This window comes from Salmo salar, chromosome 17, assembly GCF_965601325.2.
Source record: "Salmo salar chromosome 17, fSalSal1, whole genome shotgun sequence".
In the NCBI taxonomy this organism is placed as follows: Eukaryota; Metazoa; Chordata; class Actinopteri; order Salmoniformes; family Salmonidae; genus Salmo; species Salmo salar.
The window spans coordinates 75477647-75501690 of NC_138307.1; the positions used below are offsets into that span (position 1 = coordinate 75477647).

At 45.3% G+C, this 24044-nt stretch overlaps 1 protein-coding gene across 1 annotated transcript in view; it reads left to right on the forward strand.

Annotated features, from left to right (window-relative positions):
* nel (NEL protein) overlaps positions 1-24044 on the forward strand; it is a 174985-nt gene that overhangs the window by 46018 nt on the left and 104923 nt on the right. The window contains exons 4-10 of the mRNA NM_001140146.1: positions 4309-4482; positions 8624-8720; positions 15385-15457; positions 15713-15795; positions 16405-16533; positions 20388-20490; positions 21763-21854. Coding sequence (NP_001133618.1) covers positions 4309-4482; positions 8624-8720; positions 15385-15457; positions 15713-15795; positions 16405-16533; positions 20388-20490; positions 21763-21854 — 751 coding nt within the window. The remainder of the gene's footprint in view (positions 1-4308; positions 4483-8623; positions 8721-15384; positions 15458-15712; positions 15796-16404; positions 16534-20387; positions 20491-21762; positions 21855-24044) is intronic.

Below are 24044 nucleotides of genomic sequence, written 5' to 3' on the forward strand. Positions count from 1 at the left end.
TGGTTGAAGTCCTGACAGAGACACTATAGAGGTCCCTGGTTGAAGTCCAGTCAGAGACATTATAGAGGACCCTGGTTGAAGTCCAGACAGACACACTATAGAGGACCCTGTTTGAAGTCCAGTCAGAGACACTAAAGAGGACCCTGGTTGAAGTCCAGTCAGAGATGTTACAGAGGACCCTGGTTGAAGTCCAGACAGAGACACTATAGAGGACCCTGGTTGATGTCCAGACAGACATTATAGAGGACCCTGGTTGAAGTCCCGTCAGAGACATTATAGAGGACCCTGGTTGAAGTCCAGACAGACACATTATAGACGACTCTGGTTGAAGTCTAGTCAGAGACACTAAAGAGGACCCTGGTTGATGTCCAGACAGAGACATTATAGAGGACCCTGGTTGAAGTCCAGACAGAGACACTATAGAGGACCCTGGTTGAAGTCCAGACAGAGACACTATAGAGGACCCTGGTTGAGGTCCAGACAGACACACTGTAGAGGACCCTGGTTGAAGTCCATTCAGAGACATTATAGAGGACCCTGGTTGAAGTCCAGTCGGAGACACTATAGAGGACCCTGGTTGAAGTCCAGTCAGAGATGTTACAGAAGACCCTGGTTGAAGTCCAGACAGAGACACTATAGAGGAACCTGGTTGAAGTCCAGTCAGAGACACTATAGAGGACCCTGGTTGATGTCCAGACAGAGACATTATAGAGGACCCTGGTTGAAGTCCAGACAGAGACACTATAGAGGACCCTGGTTGAAGTCCAGACAGACACATTATACAGGACCCTGGTTGAAGTCCAGTCAGAGACACTATAGAGGACCCTGGTTGATGTCCAGACAGAGACATTATAGAGGACCCTGGTTGAAGTCCAGACAGACACACTATAGAGGACCCTGGTTGAAGTCCACTCAGAGACATTATAGAGGTCCCTGGTTGAAGTCCAGACAGAGACACTATAGAGGACCCTGGTTGAAGTCCAGTCAGAGACATTATAGAGGACCCTGGTTGAAGTCCAGACAGAGACACTATAGAGGACCCTGGTTGAGGTCCAGACAGACACACTGTAGAGGACCCTGGTTGAAGTCCAGTCAGTGACATTATAGAGGACCCTGGTTGAAGTCCAGTCGGAGACACTATAGAGGCCCCTGGTTGAAGTCCAGTCAGAGACACTATAGTGGACCCTGGTTAAGGTCCAGACAGAGACACTTTAGAGGACCCTGGTTGAAGTCCAGTCAGAGACACTATAGAGGACCCTGGTTGAAGTCCAGACAGAGACATTATAGAGGACCCTGGTTGAAGTCCAGTCAGAGACATTATAGAGGACCCTGGTTGAAGTCCAGACAGACATTATAGAGGATTCTGGTTGAAGTCCAGACAGAGACATTATAGAGGACCCTGGTTGAAGTCCGGACAGAGACATTATAGAGGACCCTGGTTGATGTCCAGTCAGAGACATTATAGAGGCCCCTGGTTGAAGTCCAGTCAGAGACATTATAGAGAACCCTGGTTAAAGTCCAGACAGACATTATAGAGGACGCTGGTTGAAGTCCAGTCAGAGACATTATAGAGGTCCCTGGTTGAAGTCCAGTCAGAGACATTATAGAGGACCCTGGTTGTAGTCCAGACAGAGACACTATAGAGGACCCTGGTTGAAGTCCAGACAGAGACATTATAGAGGACCCTGGTTGTAGTCCAGACAGAGACACTATAGAGGACCCTGGTTGAAGTCCAGACAGAGACATTATAGAGGACTCTGGTTGAAGTCCAGTCAGAGACACTATAGAGGACCCTGGTTGATGTCCAGAGAGACATTATAGAGGTCCCTGGTTGAAGTCCAGTCAGAGACATTATAGAGGACCCTGGTTGAAGTCCAGACAGACACACGATAGAGGACCCTGTTTGAAGTCCAGTCAGAGACACTATAGAGGACCCTGGTTGAAGTCCAGTCAGAGATGTTACAGAGGACCCTGGTTGAAGTCCAGACAGAGACACTATAGAGGACCCTGGTTGAAGTCCAGTCAGAGACACTATAGAGGACCCTACAGTCCATATTAGGTTAAACAGTCAGATTATGATTTAGCCCCGTTTTCATTGTTCCGACCTCCAAGGACAGCTTTATATGGATTTTTTCATTTTCTTTAATCTTAAATGTGGAAAATAAATCCTTTGGGAGAACCAAAGCAAAGCAGCTTGTCCTTTCTTCAGTTGAAGCATTCCATCCCTCTATCCTTCAGATTTTCCTCAGTCCTTTTTGTAATGGCTTCAATCTATCCCTTTATCCATCCATCCATACCTCTATCCCTCCGCCCCTACATCGTTCTCTCTTTCTTCCCAATCACTTATGTAATGGCTTCAATCTATCCCTTTATCCATCACTCTATCACTCTGTCAATCACTCTATCTATCTATCTATCTATCTATCTATCTATCTATCTATCTATCTATCTATCTATCTATCTATCTATCTATCTATCTATCTATCTATCTATCTATCTATCTATCTATCTATCTATCTATCTATCTATCTATCTATCTATCTATCTATATATATATATATATATATATATATATATATATATATAATTATTTTTCCTTCCAATCATTTATGTAATGGCTTCAATCTATCCCTTCAACCCTCCATCAATCCATCCCTCCATACTTCCACTCCTTTCTGCAGATGGATAAACAGACAGAGGCGTATCTCGAATGATTGATTGTCTGTAGTCAGTGTTGGAGAAAGACCTGTGACATTTTCTCCCCCGACACAGTATTGATGACATGGCCTCTAAGGTCACAGTCAACCTGTCATCTTCCTTTATCTCATGGATCAGTGCTTTATTCACACAACACCTTCCCTGTAGCTCAGTTGGTAGAGCATGGTGTTTGCAACACCAGGGTTGTGGGTTCGATTCCCACGGGGGGCCAGCACAGAAAAAAAAATCTATGAAATCTATGCATTCACTACTGTAAGTCGCTCTGGATAAGAGCGTCTGCTAAATGACTAAAATGTAAAAAAAAAATGTAAAATGTAACACACACACACACACACACACACACACTTAAGATGTTTAAGATGTGGATTAAAGCAGCTGCAGTGATAGGATCGTGTATGAAACCAAGCGATGAGGAAGTTGCAGAGGATAGTAGTGTGTGTGAGAGGATAGTCGGATGTGTGTGTGTGTGTCTATCCCACACCAACTCTCCGAGTGCTATCAGATTTGGAGTCTATGGTGCCATTTCCACCCAACCCAGTAGATTGTAATGTCGGTGCAGGTGTAGTTTTAGCTCTCAGCTTTAGGCTGAGAGCAGACTGGGCTGGGGGTTCTAATCAGAGAGATGAATACTCTGGCTGGGGGTTCTAATCAGAGAGATGAATACTCTGGCTGGGGGTTCTAATCAGAGAGATGAATACTCTGGCTGGGGGTTCTAATCAGAGAGATGAATACTCTGGCTGGGTGTTCTAATCAGAGAGATTAATACTCTGGCTGGGGGTTCTAATCAGAGAGATTAATACTCTGGCTGGGGGTTCTAATCAGAGAGATTAATACTCTGGCTGGGGGTTCTAATCAGAGAGATGACTACTCGTCTGTAAACTCCTCTGTAAACTCCTCCATAAACTCCTCCGTAAACTCCTCCGTAAATCTCCTTTGTAAACTCCTCTGTAAACTCCTCTGTAAATCTCCTCTGTAAATCTCCTCTGTAAATCTCCTCTGTAAATCTCCTCTGTAAACTCCTCTGTAAACTCCTCTGTAAATCTCCTCTGTAAATCTCCTCTGTAATCTCCTCTGTAAACTCCTCTGTAATCTCCGCTGTAAATCTCCTCTGTAAACTCCTCTGTAATCTCCGCTGTAAACTCCTCTGTAAATCTTCTCTGTAAACTCCTCTGTAAACTCCTCTGTAAACTCCTCTGTAATCTCCTCTGTAAACTCCTCTGTAATCTCCTCTGTAAACTCCTCTGTAAACTCCTCTGTAATCTCCTCTGTAATCTCCTCTGTAAACTCCTCTGTAAACTCCTCTGTAATTGAGGATTTCTTTCTTGGAAGTGTTTTCAAATGTAGTCCCTGCAGTTTTAAGAGCAATGCAACGACTGTTGATTTACTTGTTTGAATGTGTCTGCAGCTTTTTCCCTGCAGCTTTTCAGTCCTACTTTTTAGTGCTCTGAATGATGACACGATGTACCACAGAAACATAGTAGTCTCAACACCGATGTCCAAAAGGAAAAACCTACTGCCATTACCTCTCAGGCATCAGCCATTCTAACAGATACTAATAGATTGAGTATTTACTGTGTGTCTGTTATCCAGGTATCTGGAGTTGGAGAGCAGTGGGCAGCGTAATGAGATCTGTCTCCACTACCGTACCAGGGACCAGCGGCAACACACTGAGGTGTTCCCCTACTCCCTGGCAGACGACCACTGGCACAAGCTGTCTGTGGCCTTCAGTGTCTCCCACGTGGTGCTGCACGTCGACTGTAACAGGTGAGTGTGGGCACTGGAGGGGGAGAGGGAGAGAGAGTTTAATGTTAATGTTTACTGTTCATTTTTATTGTTTATTTCACTTTTGTTTATTATTTACACTACCGTTCAAAAGTTTGGGGTCACTTAGAAATGTCCTTGTTTTTGAAAGAAAAGCACATTTTTGTCCATTAAAATAACATCAAATTGATCAGAAATACAATGTACACATTGTAGTTGTTGTAAGTGACTATTGTAGCTGGAAACGGCTGATTTTTAATGGAATATCTACATAGGTGTACAGAGGCCCATCATCAGCAACCATCACTCCTGTGTTCTAATGGCACGTTGTGTTAGCTAATTGTCACGTCCTGACCAGCAGATGGAGCTGGTGTAGTAGTTTGGGGGTCAGGACGTGGCAGTCTGGTGTGTGTCTTGTGACTCCTGATCAGGAACAGCTGGGAATCGTTGTTCCTGATTGGGAGTCACATATGTAGGAGTTGTTTGTCACTGGGGTTTGTGGGTAATTGTTTCTGTTTGAGTATTTTCCTCACAGGACTGTTTGCTGTCGTTTTTTTTTTTTTGGTTTGTTCATTTTTGTAGTGTTCTCTTGTTTATTTGAATTAAAACTCTAATGATGAACACATCCTCTGCTGTACCTTGGTTCCCTCTTCAAGACAGTCGTTACAGAATTACCCACCAACAAAGGACCAAGCAGCGGAAGAAGGCTGGCGAGGTAAGGGAAACCGGGAGGCACCCCCAATAATTTTTTTAGGGGGGGGCACAAGGGGAGTTTTGCGGGGCAAGAATGGAGCCCCAGGTCAGCTCCCTGCACTAGCATGGAGGTGCGTGTTCGCAATCTGGTACGCCCAGTACCAGCACCACGCACCAGGAGTCTAGTGTGTCAACCCAGCCTCGCCAGTCAACAGTCGTCGTCAGAGCTGCCCGCCAGTCACAGTCGTCGTCAGAGCTGCCCGCCAGTCAACAGTCGTCGTCAGAGCTGCCCGCCAGTCAACAGTCGTCGTCAGAGCTGCCCGCCAGTCAACAGTCGTCGTCAGAGCTGCCCGCCAGTCAACAGTCGTCATCAGAGCTGCCCGCCAGTCAACAGTCGTCGTCAGAGCTGCCCGCCAGTCAACAGTCGTCGTCAGAGCTGCCCGCCAGTCAACAGTCGTCGTCAGAGCTGCCCGCCAGTCAACAGTCGTCGCCAGAGCTGCCCGCCAGTCAACAATCGCCAGAGAGGTCGGACTGCGCCGAACTGCCGGAGCTGCCGGACTGCGCCGAGCTGCCGGACTGCGCCGAGCTGCCGGACTGCCCCGAGCTGCCGGACTGCCCGGACTGCCCCGAGCTGCCGGACTGCCCGGACTGTCCCGACTGCCTGGAACGGCCAGAGCCTGAGCCGCCTCCAGGATAGGTGGGTTGGGGAGGGAGGGTGTAGCACAGTGCCGTCGTTGACGGCAGCCACCCTCCCTTCCCTCCCTTATTGTTTAGGGTTACTGTTTAAGGGTTTTGTTGGGGATTTTGTTTGTTGGTGTTTTTTTGTTGTGGTTAGGTGCATTCCGGGGTCTGCACCTTGAGGGGGGGGTACTGTCACGTCCTGACCAGCAGATGGAGCTGGTGTAGTAGTTTGGGGGTCAGGACGTGGCAGTCTGGTGTGTGTCTTGTGACTCCTGATCAGGAACAGCTGGGAATCGTTGTTCCTGATTGGGAGTCACATATGTAGGAGTTGTTTGTCACTGGGGTTTGTGGGTAATTGTTTCTGTTTGAGTATTTTCCTCACAGGACTGTTTGCTGTCGTTTTTTTGTTCATTTTTGTAGTGTTCTCTTGTTTATTTGAATTAAAACTCTAATGATGAACACATCCTCTGCTGCACCTTGGTTCCCTCTTCAAGACAGTCGTTACACTAATCCAAGTTTATCATTTTAAAAGGCTAATTGATCATTAGAAAACCCATTTCCATTTGTGCTGATTAAAGAAGCAATATAATATATAACCGGCCTTTTTTAGACTAGTTGAGTATCTGGAGGATGAGCATTTGTGGGTTCGATTAAAGGCTCAAAATGTCTAGAAACAAAGAACTTTCTTCTGAAACTAGTCAGTCTATTCTTGTTCTGAGACATGAAGGCTATTCCATGCGAGAATTTGCCAAGAAACTGAAGATCTCATACAACACTGTATTACTCCCTTCACAGAGCAGCGCAAACTGGCTCTAACCAGAATAGAAAGAGGAGTAGGAGGGCCCGGTGCACAACTGAGCAAGAGGACAAGTACATTAGTGTCTACTTTGAGAAACAGACGCCTCACAAGTCCTCAACTGGCAGCTTCATTAAATAGTACCCGCAAAACACCAGTCTCAACGTCAACAGTGAAGAGGCAACTCCGGGATACTGGCCTTCTAGGCAGAGTTGCAAAGAAAAACCCATATCTCTTCCCCCAATGTGGCACTACTGCCATTCCACAAAATACACAACATTATCCAAACAGGTTGTCATGGAAGCCTTTAGCCTAGCGTATTAACTTCACACAAAGTTACCATAAATTCTAAGCAAAGCACACGCATAATGGACACTGCCGGACTGCACGCGAGACCTGAATGCAGTTTAGAGTTCTCATCAGAACTGAAAATTAGATCCCGGTCTGACCCAAGCCCAGTGAGCTGAAGCCCGAGCCCAGGCTTGGTCCATCATCACAGAAATTAAATGAGCCAGATTTCTAGAAAACAGCAAGCTATATTGATTTAAACTGGTGTTGAGAACAACGCAGCGGAGGCGGGCGGCAGCGTGAGGAGACAAGGAAACAGTCATTAGGCCTAGAAAAAGCGCAGAGAGGAAAACTCACTTTAGTGATAATCAACTGAATGTGGAAAAATATTGGAATAAAGTCGGCTAATGCAATTGAAGGCATGTATCAAATTTTTGCTTGTATTGAAACTCCCAAAATCATATCCAACCGTTATACTAATTTAAAGCAATGGTTGTGTGTGGTCACATAGATTAATTTCAGCGCAGTTTTGATTGGGACAGAGCCATCGCACTGCTTGAGACAAGCCAGTGGCATAGCCGCGGGAAGTAGACATTCAGAAAGACATTCATTTCCAATGAAACGCTGCGTTTGCCTTGCAGCACAGCGTTGCAGAGGCAGTTGCAGTGTGTTCTGTGTGGTGCATATGTTGGATTTACCGAACGTATGGGTCAAACTGTATGTGTAGACGGCTTGACAGAAATGGTAGCAGAAGGTGAATGTTGAACTTTTGTTGCATACATATCCTGATGATGCTGCGTATTATTTTGCACAATGACGCTGTTGGTGTGTTCGAAGTGTTAGGGATGCCAATGGTGAGCGGATGTTGTACCAACCCAGCACTATAACACCTGAGTCAGCTAATAAACCAATCATCCAGGTCCTGATGATCTGGTGGAGCAGGTGTTATTGTGGAAGGCTGAACGTGAGCAGGGCTGGGAGTGAACAACTACGGCCCTGGGTAGTACTGCTGTTGTGTCTCCTAAAGCAGAGCAGGAAACATTTATCCTAATGGAATGTAAAATACAAACATTGTGTCATCTATTTGAATGAGTAATAGTTAATTATGTTCTTCGTGTAAACAGTATTCTATCCTCCAGTATGTTCTGTGTATAAACAGTATTCTATCCTCCAGTATGTTTTCCCGTGTATAAACAGTATTCTATCCTCCATTATGTTCTGTGTATGAACAGTATTCTATCCTCCAGTATGTTCTGTGTATAAACAGTATTATATCCTCCACTATGTTCTGTGTATAAACAGTATTCTATCCTCCAGTATGTTCTGTGTATAAACAGTATTCTATCCTCCAGTGTGTTCTGTATACAAACAGTATTCTATCCTCCATTATGTTCTGTGTATAAACAGTATTATATCCTCCAGTATGTTCTGTATATAAACAGTATTCTATCCTCCAGTATGTTCTGTGTATAAACAGTATTCTGTCCTCCAGTATGTTCTGTGTATAAACAGTATTCTATCCTCTAGTATATTATGTGTATAAACAGTATGCTCTCCTGCATTATGTTCTGTATATAAACAGTATTCTATCCTCTAGTATATTCTGTGTATAAACAGTATGCTCTCCTGCAGTATGTTCTGTGTATGAACAGTATAGTATCACCTTGTATTCCTCTTGTCCTCTAGGATCTATGAGAGGGTGATAGAGAATCCGTCTATGGACATTCCCTCTGACACCACCGTCTGGCTCGGACAGAGGAACCAGGCCCATGGATACTTCAAGGTATGTGTCAAGGTTGGCTCAAGGAAGCAGGAGAGGCAGAGTCAAGCGCAGGAGACAGAAAATCCGTGAACACACTTTCAATGAGTATCCACAATGTCCAAACACGGTAGGGCAGGGCGCATAACAAACAAATGCTCAAAAACCCCAGCTTAAACACTAAGCAGGGACGCAGCCCACAAAACCCTCTGCGGCAAACAAAAAACAAAGGCAGAGGGAAAACACTCGTTCCTCAAACTACCACAGTCCTCACATAGAACAATCACGCACAAAACACAAACCTACCTAGCTAGACTAAATACCCCCCCACTAACAACTAAAACAAAACAGGTGCGTGCCTAACCTAGACCTAACCAACAGAAAGTGAAACAGAGGATCGATGGCAGCTAGTAGGCCGGCGACGACGACCGCCGAGCGCCACCCGGGCGAGGAGGGGCGCCACCTTCCGTCGGTGTCATGACAGTATGTTGAAGGGATTCATATTTTCCTGAAAATCTAGCAAGTTTCAATACGATAAAAATGTATCCAGAGAGTTCTGGGAAATACCGCAAAAATTGGAAGTGCCCATTTGAAGAGTTAAAAACCAAGATACGGTCACTATGCCAGGGTTCTCCCCAAATAAGATTGACGCTACGCCACATTGCCGGCTTGGCTGCGCCACTATGTAAAGATTTCACAGCAAGTGAAACAGATGTTCAGTAATGATAGAGTCGCCAATGACATTGTTGTGAATTGTGAAACAGGCCATTCATAAATTCCGAGCATTATCATGTTCCTCATTTAATTCAGCTCATTTCAGCAGTAGGCATAGGCTATCTCAACACAGAGTGCGCTCACGACGCACAGAGCGCACCACAAGTAGGCTATAGCATTGTCAAATAATAAAACCTTTCTAATGGCAGTCAAACAAAAGTCAAATTACCAAAGTTGCTAAGCTTGCTAGATAACCTCCAACGAATGACAGAATATATCCTGTTTGTCAAAATCGAGTTGATCATTATGTTTTGTCGACAGGGGGAGGGCACCCCCAGCACCCCTACTTCCCGCGGCTATGCCCCTGGCTTGTCTCAAGCAGTGCGATGGCTCTGTCCCAATCAAAACTGCGCTGAAATTAATCTATGTGACCACACACAACCATTGCTTTAAATTAGTATAACGGTTGGATATGATTTTGGGAGTTTCAATACAAGCAAAAATTTGATACATGCCTTCAATTGCATTAGCCGACTTTATTCCAATATTTTTCCACATTCAGTTGATTATCACTAAAGTGAGTTTTCCTCTCTGCGCTTTTTCTAGGCCTAATGACTGTTTCCTTGTCTCCTCACGCTGCCGCCCGCCTCCGCTGCGTTGTTCTCAACACCAGTTTAAATCAATATAGCTTGCTGTTTTCTAGAAATCTGGCTCATTTAATTTCTGTGATGATGGACCAAGCCTGGGCTCGGGCTTCAGCTCACTGGGCTTGGGTCAGACCGGGATCTAATTTTCAGTTCTGATGAGAACTCTAAACTGCATTCAGGTCTCGCGTGCAGTCCGGCAGTGTCCATTATGCGTGTGCTTTGCTTAGAATTTATGGTAACTTTGTGTGAAGTTAATACGCTAGGCTAAAGGCTTCCATGACAACCTGTTTGGATAATGTTGTGTATTTTGTGGAATGGCAGTAGTGCCACATTGGGGGAAGATATTATAATTTCCCGGGTCTTGTCATTTTAAAGAAATGGGAAAATGTGAAGAGTGGTCCCGGGATCCAGGTTACCGGTGTTAATCTCTAGTATGGTGTGATATGTATTTGTTGGTCATACTAGACAGACTGCTATGTTAAACAGCCAAGCACATTCAGAGTGTGAGTGTGAGTGTCTAAATTGACATGCCAGAGCTTAAACCTCACATTATCAAGGCTCAGGAGAAGACCCAGATGCAGACAATTTCGAAGTAACAAAAGTTTATTACAAAAACAGGGGGGCAGGCAAACGACAGGTCAAGGGCAGGTAGAGGTCAGTAGTCCAGAACAGAGTCTGAAAGGTACCAAACGGCAGGCAGGCTCAGTGTCAAGGCAGGCAGAGGTAAGTAATCCAGGGTGGTGTGCCAAGGTGCAGAACGGCAGGCAGACTCAGGGCAGGCAGAATGGTCAAAAACCAGGAAAGCTAGAAAACAGGAACTAGAGACAGAAAGGAGCATGGGAAAAAATGCTGGTAGGCTTGGTGAACCAAAACGAACTGGCAACAGACAAACAGAACACAGGTATAAATACACTGGGGATAATGGAGAAGATGGACGACACCTGGAGGGGGGTGGAGACAAGCACAAAGACAGGTGAAACAGATCAGGCTGAGACAGTACTCCCCCCCCCCCCCCCCCCGGGGCACCACTTGGCGTCCTACCTGGGCGCATACGTGGTTGACCGGGGTGCCGGCGTTGGCACTCAGCGATGAGGCCTGGATCCAGGATGTCCCTAGCGGGGACACAGCACCTCTCCTCCGGGCCATAACCCTCCCAGTCAACCAGGTACTGGAATCCCCTGCCCCACGGTCGAACCTTCAGGAGGCGCCTCACCATGTATGCTGATTGGCCGTTGATGAGACGGGGAAGAGGGGTAGGCCTAGAAACAGGAGACAAAGTGCTGTGAGACATAGGTTTATTCTTAGACACATGAAAAGTGGGATGTATACAGAGGGTACGGGGCAACCTCCGAGCCCACTCGAAGACGTCCCGGGGCAGGCTGCGCTGACTACAGGCAATGGGCTTGGCAGAACGGGCTCCAGCCCATGATGGCACCAGCAGTACAGCCAATAAGGGGAGTGTGTCACTGGAGCCAAGAGAATACCAATACCACGGGCACCTGAGGAGACTTAATTTGCATGAATTGGATAGCCTTGCTGTGGTTCCCTGACACTCATAGGTTGATGGGAGTGATATTGTGGGTGACCTGGCCTGTAGAGCACCCATCCAGCGCTCTAACATCCATGGGAATGGAAAGGGGCTGAGTAGGGATGCCCAGCTCAGATGCCAGGTTGGGGTCCATAAAACTCTCATCAACCCCAGAGTCGATGAGTACCCGTAAAGATTTTGACCCCCACAGCAGGATGGCATGGAAAGGGGTGCGAGTAAGGGGAGAGGAAAAGAGGAAAAGTTATCCGTATGGCCCACCAGAGTACTCGCCCCTACTGTTGAGCCTGGTCTTTTAGTGGACAGGAGGACACGAAATTACCAGTAGTCCCGCAATACAGGCAACTATTCGTGTGAAGTCGGTGTAGACGTTTGGCTGGGGACAGCCTAGCTCTGCCTAGTTGCATCGGCTGAGGAAGAGGTGATTCGGCAGACTTCGGAGACTCTCGTGGGGAACTCGGGTAGCCCGGGTCCTCTCAACAATGGAGAGGTCATGGACTTCCGGGATGCCTCGGAGGCGAGGTGGAATCCTTTGGCGGACGAGTGGAATCGGACCTCCTCTCCTTTCTACGTCCCCATAGCCACCCATCGATCCGGATGGTAAAGGCAATGAGCGAGTCGAGATCCGTCGGTAGTTCCCGGGCTGCTAGTTTGTCCTTAACCTCCTCCGATAGTCCTTGCAGGAATGTGCGGAAATCCACCGCATAGTCTGCCACACTGTGGAAGTCTTGTCAAAGCTGGAGTAACTTCCGGGCAGCCTCTCTCCCAGACAATGGAGAATCAAAAATCTTCTTCTCCTCCGCCACGAACTTCTCCAGACTGAAGCGCATGGTCGACTGTTGTTCCCATACGGCCGTAGCCCAGGCAAGAGCCCTCCCAGACATCAGCGTGATGAGGTACGCTATCTTTGACTGGTCCGATGGGAAGGAGGAGGGCTGCAGCTCGATGATGAGAGAACACTGCACGAGTAATGCCTGACAGGTTCTCGACTCTCCAATGAAGCGTTCTGGGGGAGGTAAGCTGGGCTTTCGGGAAACCGGGGTGGCCGGGGAGGCCACACTGCTAACTGAGGGGCTGGAATGTTATCGTTGTGGCAGGCTGCCTGACAGACAACCCGCGGAATTGCTCCAGCAAAGTGTCCAACACGCAGTCAAGGCGTTTGGCCAAGGTCTGGAACCCTTCCATAAGACTACAAAGCAACTCCTCGTGCCTTCCAATGGTGACTCCTTTGGAGGAGACGGCGTTGCGGAGCTGGTCCGAGTCAACTGGGTCCGTCAGTGCCAGTTCGTACTGTCAAGGCTCAGCAGAAGACCCAGATGCAGACAGTTTCGAAGTAACACAACTATTACAAAAACAGGGGAGCAGGCAAACGAGAGGTCAAGGGCAGGCAGGGGTCAGTAGTCCAGAGCAGAATCTGAAAGGTACAGAACGGCAGGCACGCTCAGGGCAGAGGTCAGTAATCCAGGGTGGTGTGACAAGGTACAGAACAGCAGGCAGGCTCAGGGCAGGCAGAATGGTCAAAAACCGGGAAAACAGGAACTAGCGACAGACAGGAGCACGGGAAAAAACGCTGGTAGGCTTGACAAAACAAAACAAACTGGCAACAGACAAACAGAGAATACAGGTATAAATTCACTGGGGATAATGAGGTAGATTGGCGACACTTGAAGGGGGGTGGAGACAAGCACAAAGACAGATGAAACAGATCAGGGTGTGACACACAAAGCCTTTCATCACATCAGTTTCGGAACAGTGGATCCGTCATCTCCAAAACACACAGCTGGTTCTTTACCTCTGTCCATCAGCTTCTAAGGTTTCTAACTGTCAGGTAGCTGGTTCTGTACCTCTGTCCATCAGCTTCTAAGGTTTCCAACTGTCAGGTAGTTGGTTCTGTACCTCTGTCCATCAGCTTCTAGTGATTCCATCTGTCAGGTAGCTGGTTCTGTACCTCTGTCCATCAGCTTCTAGTGATTCCATCTGTCAGGTAGCTGGTTCTGTACCTCTGTCCATCAGCTTCTAGTGATTCCATCTGTCAGGTAGCTGGTTCTGTACCTCTGTCCATCAGCTTCTAGTGATTCCATCTGTCAGGTAGTTGGTTCTGTACCTCTGTCCATCAGCTTCTAAGGTTTCTAACTGTCAGGTAGCTGGTTCTGTACCTCTGTCCATCAGCTTCTAAGGTTTCCAACTGTCAGGTAGTTGGTTCTGTACCTCTGTCCATCAGCTTCTATTGATTCCATCTGTCAGGTAGCTGGTTCTGTACCTCTGTCCATCAGCTTCTATCGATTCCATCTGTCAGGTAGCTGGTTCTGTACCTCTGTCTCAACAACTTCTATTAATTCCATCTGTCAGGTAGCTGGTTCTGTACCTCTGTCCATCAGCTTCTAAGGTTTCCATCTGTCAAGTAGCTGGTTCTGTACCTCTGTCTCATCAGCTTCTATTGATTCCAACTGTCAGGTAGCTGGTTCTGTACTTCTGTCTCATCAGCTTCTAGTGATTCCATCTGTCAGGTAGTTGGTTCTGTACCTGTCTCATCAGCTTCTATTGATTCCAACTGTCAGGTAGTTGGTTCTGTACCTCTGTCCATTAGCTTCTATTAATTCCATCTGTCAGGTAGCTGGTTCTGTACTTCTGTCTCATCATCTTCTAGTGATTCCATCTGTCAGGTAGCTGGTTCTGTACCTCTGTCCATCAGCTTCTAGTGATTCCATCTGTCAGGTAGTTGGTTCTGTACCTCTGTCCATCAGCTTCTAAGGTTTCCATCTGTCAAGTAGCTGGTTCTGTACCTCTGTCCATTAGCTTCTATTGATTCCATCTGTCAGGTAGCTGGTTCTGTACTTCTGTCTCATCAGCTTCTAGTGATTCCATCTGTCAGGTAGCTGGTTCTGTACCTCTGTCCATCAGCTTCTAAGGTTTCCATCTGTCAAGTAGCTGGTTCTGTACCTCTGTCTCATCAGCTTCTATTGATTCCAACTGTCAGGTAGCTGGTTCTGTACTTCTGTCTCATCAGCTTCTAGTGATTCCATCTGTCAGGTAGTTGGTTCTGTACCTCTGTCTCATCATCTTCTATTGATTCCAACTGTCAGGTAGTTGGTTCTGTACCTCTGTCAATTAGCTTCTATTGATTCCATCTGTCAGGTAGCTGGTTCTGTACTTCTGTCTCATCAGCTTCTAAGGTTTCCATCTGTCAAGTAGCTGGTTCTGTACCTCTGTCCATTAGCTTCTATTGATTCCATCTGTCAGGTAGCTGGTTCTGTACCTCTCTCTCTCTCATCAGCTTCTAGTGATTCCAACTTTCAGCTAACGTCACACACATGGAGCTCAGCTAGGCTAACTCATCCTGCATAGATATGATCTGAGGTCAACCTCTCCCACTCTCTCTCTCTCTCTCTCCTCCCTTTCTCTCTCTGTCATTCTGTCTCAACTTCTCTCAATTCAATTCAAGGGGCTTTATTGGCATGGGAAACATGTTAACATTGCCAAAGCAAGTGAGGTAGATAATATACAAAAGTGAAATAAACAATAAAAATTAACAGTTATTCTGTCTCAACCTCTCTCTCTCTCCTCCCTTTCTCTCTCTGTTATTCCGTCTCAAACTCTCTCCCCTTATATAACCCTTTCTCTCCCTCTCTCCCCTTCTTCCTTTCTCTTCCTCTCTCCCCTTCTCCCTTTCTCTCCCTCTCTCCCCTTCTCCCTTTCTCTTCCTCTCTCCCCTTCTCCCTTTCTCTCCCTCTCTCCCCTTCTCCCTTTCTCTCCCTCCTCCCGTCTCTTACTGTCTCTACAGGGTATAATGCAGGATGTTCAACTGGTCGTCATGCCTCAAGGCTACATCTCCCAGTGTCCAGACCTCAACCGCAGTAAGAGAACAGTTACATTTAGTACCTATAAAAGTCTGGAAACTCTGAAGTTAACATGCTGACATGTACATTATTTTACAGCCACTATAAAAGTCTGGAAACTCTGCATCTAAAATGAGATGCCCACAAAAGGCAACATCAGCTACACATGCATTTACAGTATAGCTCTAATATGCTTGCCAGTACAGTTACATGGACATTGACAATGGAACTATCATGCCAACATTACATTACCATGACTTACCTGTGTTTCAGCTTGTCCCACGTGCAATGACTTCCATGGGCTGGTACAGAAGATCATGGAGCTGCAGGATGTCTTAGCCAAGACCTCCAGCAAGGTACTATAGTATAAGACAATGGGTGCCTCAATCGTCTACCGTGGTTTCCTCTCCTTGTCTTCTTGCCTTCATCTGCATTGATCCGAAGGGGAGACGAGAGGAAGCCACTTGTAGACTTCACCCTCTGTTGTGTCTCTCTGCTCGAAATGCTTGCTTTTCTTACAACTCCTACTTTGTGTAATGTACAGTAGTGTAGAGTAATGGTGTAGCTGTGGACAGCTGCTCAGCCGTGTACACCACCGCCTGATGTTCTGTCAGTGTACAAGGCATAAGTGTATGAATCATTCACACAGACAGTAAGTGAGGGAACATCCATTTACTGTTCTTTACTGCAGCACATGGAGCCTCTCTGTCACCATGTGGTTTACTGGGCTCTGGTTCCCTTGTCCTGCAACACTGGGTTGTTGAATAAATATTTTGTTAAAAAGCAGACCGTAACAACGGGCTATTGACCCCAAAAAATGTTTGTACGCACATACTGTAGGCTGACACACACACACACACACACACACACACACACACACACACACACACACACACACACACACACACACACACACACACACACACACACACTAACTCTGTATCTTTGTTTTGGTGTGTGTGCAGCTGTCGCGTGCGGAGGAGCAGATGCAGGGTCTGGATGGTTGTTACTGTGAGAGGAGCTGCAGTATGAATGGAGTGCTGTACAGGGAGGACGAGGGATGGACAGACGGATGCAGGAACTGTTCCTGCTATGTAAGATTGTTTTTAGATATTTAAAAAAACAATTTTAATTATTTTAATTTTTTACCTTTATTTAACTAGGCAAGTCAGTTAAAACCTGTTGGGGCTATGGGGCAGTATTTTCACGGCTGGATAAAAAAACGTACCCGATTTAATCTGGTTACTAATCCTACCCAGTAACTAGAATATGCATATACTTATTATATATGGATAGAAAACACCCTAAAGTTTCTAAAACTGTTTGAATGGTGTCTGTGAGTATAACAGAACTCATTTGGCAGGCAAAACCCTGAGACATTTTCTGACAGGAAGTGGATACCTGATGTGTTGAATTACCTTTAAGCCTATGCGCGAGGTCATGTTGGGTACCCTCGTTCCAAAACGTTTTAAAAGAGAATGCATTCGTCCACCTTGAATATTATTCATGTTCTGGTTAAAAAAGGCCCTAATGATTTATGCTATACAACGTTTGACATGTTTGAACGAACGTAAATATATTTTTTCCCCTCGTTCATGACGAGAAGTCCGGCTGGCTTAGATCATGTGCTAACAACACGGATCTTTTTGGATATAAATGATGAGCTTTTTTGAACAAAACTACATTCGTTATGGACCTGGGATTCCGGGAAGTGACATCTGATGAAGAGAATCAAAGGTAATGGATTATTTACATAGTATTTTCGATTTTAGATCTCTCCAACATGGCCGTTTGTCTGTATAGCAAAGCATATTTTTCTGGGCGCAGTGCTCAGAAGTGTGATTTCCCAGTAAGGTTATTTTTAAATCTGACAAGTTGATTGCGTTCAAGAGATGTAAATCTATAATTCTTTAAATGACAATATAATATTTTACCAATGTTTTCTAATTTTAATTATTTAATTTGTGGTGCTGACTTGACTGCCGGTTATTGGAGGGAAACGATTTCCTCAACATCAATGCCATAGTAAAACGCTGTTTTTGGATATAAATATGAACTTGATAGAACTAAAAATGCATGCATTGTCTAACATAATGTCCTAGGAGTGTCATCTGATGGAGATTGTAAAAGGTTAGTGCATCATTTTAGCTGGTTTTATGGTTTTGGTGACCCTGTCTTTGAATTGACAAAACATTACACACAGCTATTGTCAATGTACTCTCCTAACATAATCTAACTTTATGCTTTCGCCGTAAAACCTTTTTGAAATCGGACAACGTGGTTAGATTAAGGAGATGTTTATCTTTCAAAGGGTGTAAGATAGTTGTATGTTTGAAAAATTTGAATTTTGACATTTATTTGGTTTCAAATTTGCCGCTCTTGAAATGCACCTGCTGTTGATAGGGTGCACCACGGGTGGCACGCTAGCGTCCCACATAGCCCCAAGAGGTTTTAAGAACATTATTTACAATGACGGCCTATTATAACATACTATAACAGCTTATAACAGGCTGTAACAGGCTATAACAGGCTATAACCTAGGGCTCTCTACTACCTGTTATATAGGGCTTAAAGGGACAGTTCATTTTATAATCACTGTGGTTTAAAGGGACAGCTCACACTATAGTCAGTGTAAGCTTAAATGGACAGTTCAATCTATAATCACTGTGGTTTAAAGGTGACAGTCCAATCTATAATCACTGTGGACTTAAAGGGATAGTTCACTTCATGATCACAGTTATCCGGGACTTAAAGGGACGGCACTAAATGGAAAACCATAACCTGTGTCTGAAAAATCTATAGTACATCAACTCTATGTGATTCTCCTGATCCCAGAGATCAAGACATAGGGTGCGTTCCTAAATTCAGTTCATACTAAAACATAAACTCAGCAAAAAAATAAACGTCCTCAAACTGTCAACTGCGTTTATTTTTAGCAATCTTAACATGTGTAAATGTTTGTATGAACTTAACAAAATTCAACAACTGAGACATAAACTGAACAAGTTCCATAGACATGTGACTAACAGAAATGGAATCATGTGGAACAAAGGGGGGGTCAAAATCAAAAGTAACAGTCAGTATCTGGTGTGGCCACCAGCTGCATTAAGTACTGCAGTGCATCTCCTCCTCATGGACTACACCAGATTTGCCAGTTCTTGCTGTGAGATGTTACCCCACTCTTCCATCAAGGCACCTGCAAGTTCCCGGACATTTCTGGGGGGAATGGCCCTAGCCCTCACCCTCCGAACCAACAGGTCCCAGACGTGCTCAATCAATTGAGATCCGGGCTCTTCGCTGGCCATGGCAGAACACTGACATTCCTGTCTTGCAGGAAATCACGCACAGAATGAGCAGTATGGCTGGTGGCATTGTCATGCTGGAGGGTCATGTCAGGATGAGCCTGGAGGAAGGGTACCACATGAGGGAGGAGGATGTCTTCCCTGTAACGCACAGCGTTGAGATTGCCTGCAATGATAACAAGCTCAGTCCGATGATGCTGTGACACACTGCCCCAGACCATGACAGACCCTCCACCTCCAAATCGATCCCGCTCCAGAGTACAGGCCTCGGTGTAACGCTCATTCCTTCTACGATAAAAGCAAATCCGACCATCACCCCTGGTGAGACAAAACCGCGACTCGTCAGAGATTAGCACTTTTTGCCAATCCTGTCTGGTCCAGTGATGGTGGGTTTGTGCCCATAGGAGACGTTGTTGCCGGTGATGTCTGGTGAGGACCTGCCTTACAACAGGCCTACAAGCCCTCTGTCCAGCCTCTCTCAGGCTATTGCGGACAGTCTGAGCACTGATGGAGGGATTGTGCGTTCCTGGTGTAACTCAGGCAGTTGTTGTTGCCATCCGATACCTGTCCCACAGGTGTGATGTTCGGATGTGCCGATCCTGTGCTGGTGTTGTTACACGTGGTCTGCCACTGCGAGGACGATCAGCTGTCCGTCCTGTCTCCCTGTAGCGCTGTCTTAGGCGTCTCACAGTACGGACATTGCAATGTATTGCCCGGGCCACATCTGCAGTCCTCATGCCTCCTTGCAGCATCCCTAAGGCACGTTCATGCAGATGGGCAGGGACCCTGGGCATCTTTATTTTGGTGTTTTTCAGAGGTAGTAGAAAGGCCTCTTTAGTGTCCTAAGTTTTCATAACTGTGACCTTAATTGCCTACCGTCTGTAAGCTGTTAGTGTCTTAACGACCGTTCCGCAGGTGCATGTTCATGAATTGTTTATGGTTCATTGAACAAGCATGGGAAACTGTGTTTAAACCCTTTACAATGAAGAACTGTGAAGTTATTTGGATTTTCATGAATTATCTTTGAAAGACAGGGTCCTGAAAAAGGGACGTTTCTTTTCTTGCTGAGTTTAGATCGTCATTGTCATGCGTGTCGTAAGGATTGGATCAAGGCGCAGTGGGTAAAGTGCTCATCTTCTTAATTTATTTAAAGATAACATTTAAACAAAACGACGAAACAGTTCCGTAAGGCAACACAGGCGATACAGGAAAACAACCACCCACAAACACAAGTGAAACAAACACAACTAAATATGGCCTCCAATTAGAGACAACGACAACCAGCTGCCTCTAATTGGAGGTCATTGCCAAAACCCCAACATAGAAATAGAAAAATAGATATAAACATAGAAATATATAACATAGAACCCAACCCCCAAAACACCGAAACACACAAAACAAACACGTTCTGCCACGTCCTGACCAAACTACAATGACAAATAACCCCTTTTACTGGTCAGGGCGTGACAGTCATACTAATGACATCTGTTTTGTGTCATTCCTTTAGAATGGTACAGTCCAGGTTGGAGATATAGATCTTCATACTAATAACGTCTGTTTTGTCTCATTCCTTTAGAATGGTACAGTCCAGGTTGGAGATCATAGATCTTCATACTAATAACATCTGTTTTGTCTCATTCCTTTAGAATGGTACAGTCCAGTGTGAGACCATCTCCTGCCCCCCTCCCCAGTGTCCCCCTGACTCCGCCCCTGCCTATGTACCAGGCACGTGCTGCAAAGAGTGTCAGCGTGAGTAACAACAGCTATCCTTCTCATGCCATGTTCTTCTCACATCTGCACAACACAGTCCTCTCCTGTTCCTTCTAACACTTTCTCTCTACAGAACTTCTCTTTCTCTCCTCTCTACACCACTTCTCTTTCTCTCTCTCTCTCGCCCACTCTCTCTCTCCTCTCTACACCACTTCTCTGTCTCGCTCTCTCCTCTTTATACCACTTCTCTGTCTCTCTCTCCTCTCTACACCACCTCTCTCTCTCCTCTCTACACCACTTCTCTCTCTCCTCTCTACACCACTTCTTTCTCTCTCCCCTCTGTACACCACTTCTTTCTCTCTCTCCTCTCTACACCACTTCTGTCTCTCTCTCCTCTACACCACTTTTCTGTCTCTCTCTCCTCTCTACACCAATTCTCTGTCTCTCTCTCTCTACACCACTTCTCTGTCTCTCTCCCCTCTCTACACCACTTCTCTCTCTCCTCTCTATACCACTTATGTCTCACTCTCTCCTCTCTACACCACTTCTCTGTCTCTCTCTCTTCTCTACACCACTTCTTTGTCTCTCTCTTTATCCTCTCTTCATAACGAACAGCTCACACGATCATGCTGCCCCTGAAATCTTATATCTTTTTCTTAATTTCTCTCAATTCAATTCAAGGGCTTTATTGGCATGGGAAACATATGTTAACATTGCCAAAGCAAGTGAGGTAGATAATAAACAAAAGTGAAAAAAAACAATAAAAATGAACAGTAAACATTCCACTCACAGAAGTTCCAAAATAATCTCGCTCTCTTTGTCTCTCTCTTTTTGAATCTCTCTCTTTGTCTCTCTCTCTCTCTCGCCCTCTCTCTTTTTCTCTCACACACTCTCTCTCGCCCTCTCTCTCTCTCGCCCTCGCTCTCTATCTATCTCTCCCTTTCTCTCTCTCCATTCTGTTCCCTCCTTCTCTATCTCTCTCTCTGTCATTCCTCCCCATCCCTCAGCCCACAGTGTGAAGCACACAATCATAAAGACTTGTCTTAATAACTGACCACATCTCCGCGTTGCTAGGATACTCCCGCCACGTACACAGCACTCAATGCCTTCACATATACATCAATAATTCAAGGCCAGTCTTCAAAGCCTGCTGCTATCTGGAGCCAGTGTTAATATGAAACCCATTTAAGTAATGACTTAAACTGTGTGTAACACGCTACTTACTGTACCTTGCTCCCAATGTTAAAAGGGACTAGGAATAACTAAAAACTGTGTGTGTGCATGTGTGCGTTTGTGTGTGTGTGTCCATAGCTGTGTGTCTGTTCAGAGGAAGGGTGTATGTGGAAGGGGACTTGAAGAGTGTGAGGGATTCATCTGGAAACTGTTTACTGTTTGAGTGTCAGGTAAGTCCAATACACTCCACATGTCTACACACTCTTAGCTTGCAATGACTACAGAACACACCTGCACTCAATACACCATGAGAATCCCTATAGAGACAACACACCATTAGAATCCCTATAGAGACAACACACCATGATAATCCTTATAGAGACAACACACCATGATAATCCCTATAGAGACAACACACCATTAGAATCCCTATAGAGACAACACACCATTAGAATCCCTATAGAGACAAAACACCATGATAATCCCTATAGAGACAACACACCATGATAATCCCTATAGAGACAACACACCATTAGAATCCCTATAGAGACAACACACCATTAGAATCCCTATAGAGACAACACACCATGAGAATCCCTATAGAGACAACACACCATGAGAATCCCTATAGAGACAACACACCATGATAATCCCTAGAGACAACACACCATGATAATCCCTATAGAGACAACACACCATGATAATCCCTATAGAGACAACACACCATGATAATCCCTATAGAGACAACACACCATGAGAATCCCTATAGAGACAACACACCATGAGAATCCCTATAGACACAACACACCATGATAATCCCTATAGAGACAACACACCATGATAATCCCTATAGAGACAACACACCATGATAATCCCTATAGAGACAACACACCATATTAATCCCTATAGAGACAACACCCCATGATAATCCCTATAGAGACAACACACCATGATAATCCCTATAGAGACAACACACCATGATAATCCCTATAGAGACAACACACCATGATAATCCTTATAGAGACAACACACCATATTAATCCCTATAGAGACAACACCCCATGATAATCCCTATAGAGACAACACCCCATGATAATCCCTATAGAGACAACACCCCATGATAATCCCTATAGAGACAACCCACCATGATAATCCCTATAGAGACAACACACCATGATAATCCTTATAGAGACAACACACCATGATAATCCCTATAGAGACAACACACCATGATAATCCCTATAGAGACAATACACCATGATAATCTCTATAGAGACAACACACCATGATAATCCCTATAGAGACAACACACCATGATAATCCTTATAGAGACAGCACACCATGGTAATCCCTATAGAGACAGCACACCATGATAATCCCTATAGAGACAACACACCATATTAATCCCTATAGAGACAACACACCATGATAATCCCTATAGAGACAACACCCCATGATAATCCCTATAGAGACAACACACTCACTCTGATCCAGCCTGGTCTGGGCGCGTTTCATGTTGAAATACATATCATCCATATTATTATCTGGTGGTGGATGGCCTCATGTACTAATGCATCAGATCAGCCTTTACAGTACCTCTCAAACCAAGAGCTTGACAATAGACACGTCTCAAAGAACAGCTTGAATATAGACACGTCTCACAGAACAGCTTGACTATAGACACGTCTCACAGAACAGCTTGACTATAGACACGTCTCACAGAACAGCTTGAATATAGACACGTCTCACAGAACAGCTTGACTATAGACATGTCTCACAGAACAGCTTGACTATAGACACATCTCACAGAACAGCTTGACTATCGACACATCTCACAGAACAGCTTGACTATAGACATGTCTCACAGAACAGCTTGACTATAGACATGTCTCACAGAACAGCTTGACTATCGACACGTCTCACAGAACAGCTTGACTATAGACACGTCTCACAGAACAGCTTGACTATCGACACGTCTCACAGAACAGCTTGACTATAGACACGTCTCACAGAACAGCTTGACTATCGACACGTCTCACAGAACAGCTTGACTATAGACATGTCTCACAGAACAGCTTGACTATAGACACGTCTCACAGAACAGCTTGACTATAGACACGTCTCACAGAACAGCTTGACTATAGACATGTCTCACAGAACAGCTTGACTATAGACACGTCTCACAGAACAGCTTGACTATAGACACGTCTCACAGAACAGCTTGACTATAGACACGTCTCACAGAACAGCTTGACTATAGACATGTCTCACAGAACAGCTTGACTATAGACATGTCTCACAGAACAGCTTGACTATAGACACGTCTCACAGAACAGCTTGACTATGGACACGTCTCACAGAACAGCTTGACTATAGACACATCTCACAGAACAGCTTGACTATAGACATGTCTCACAGAA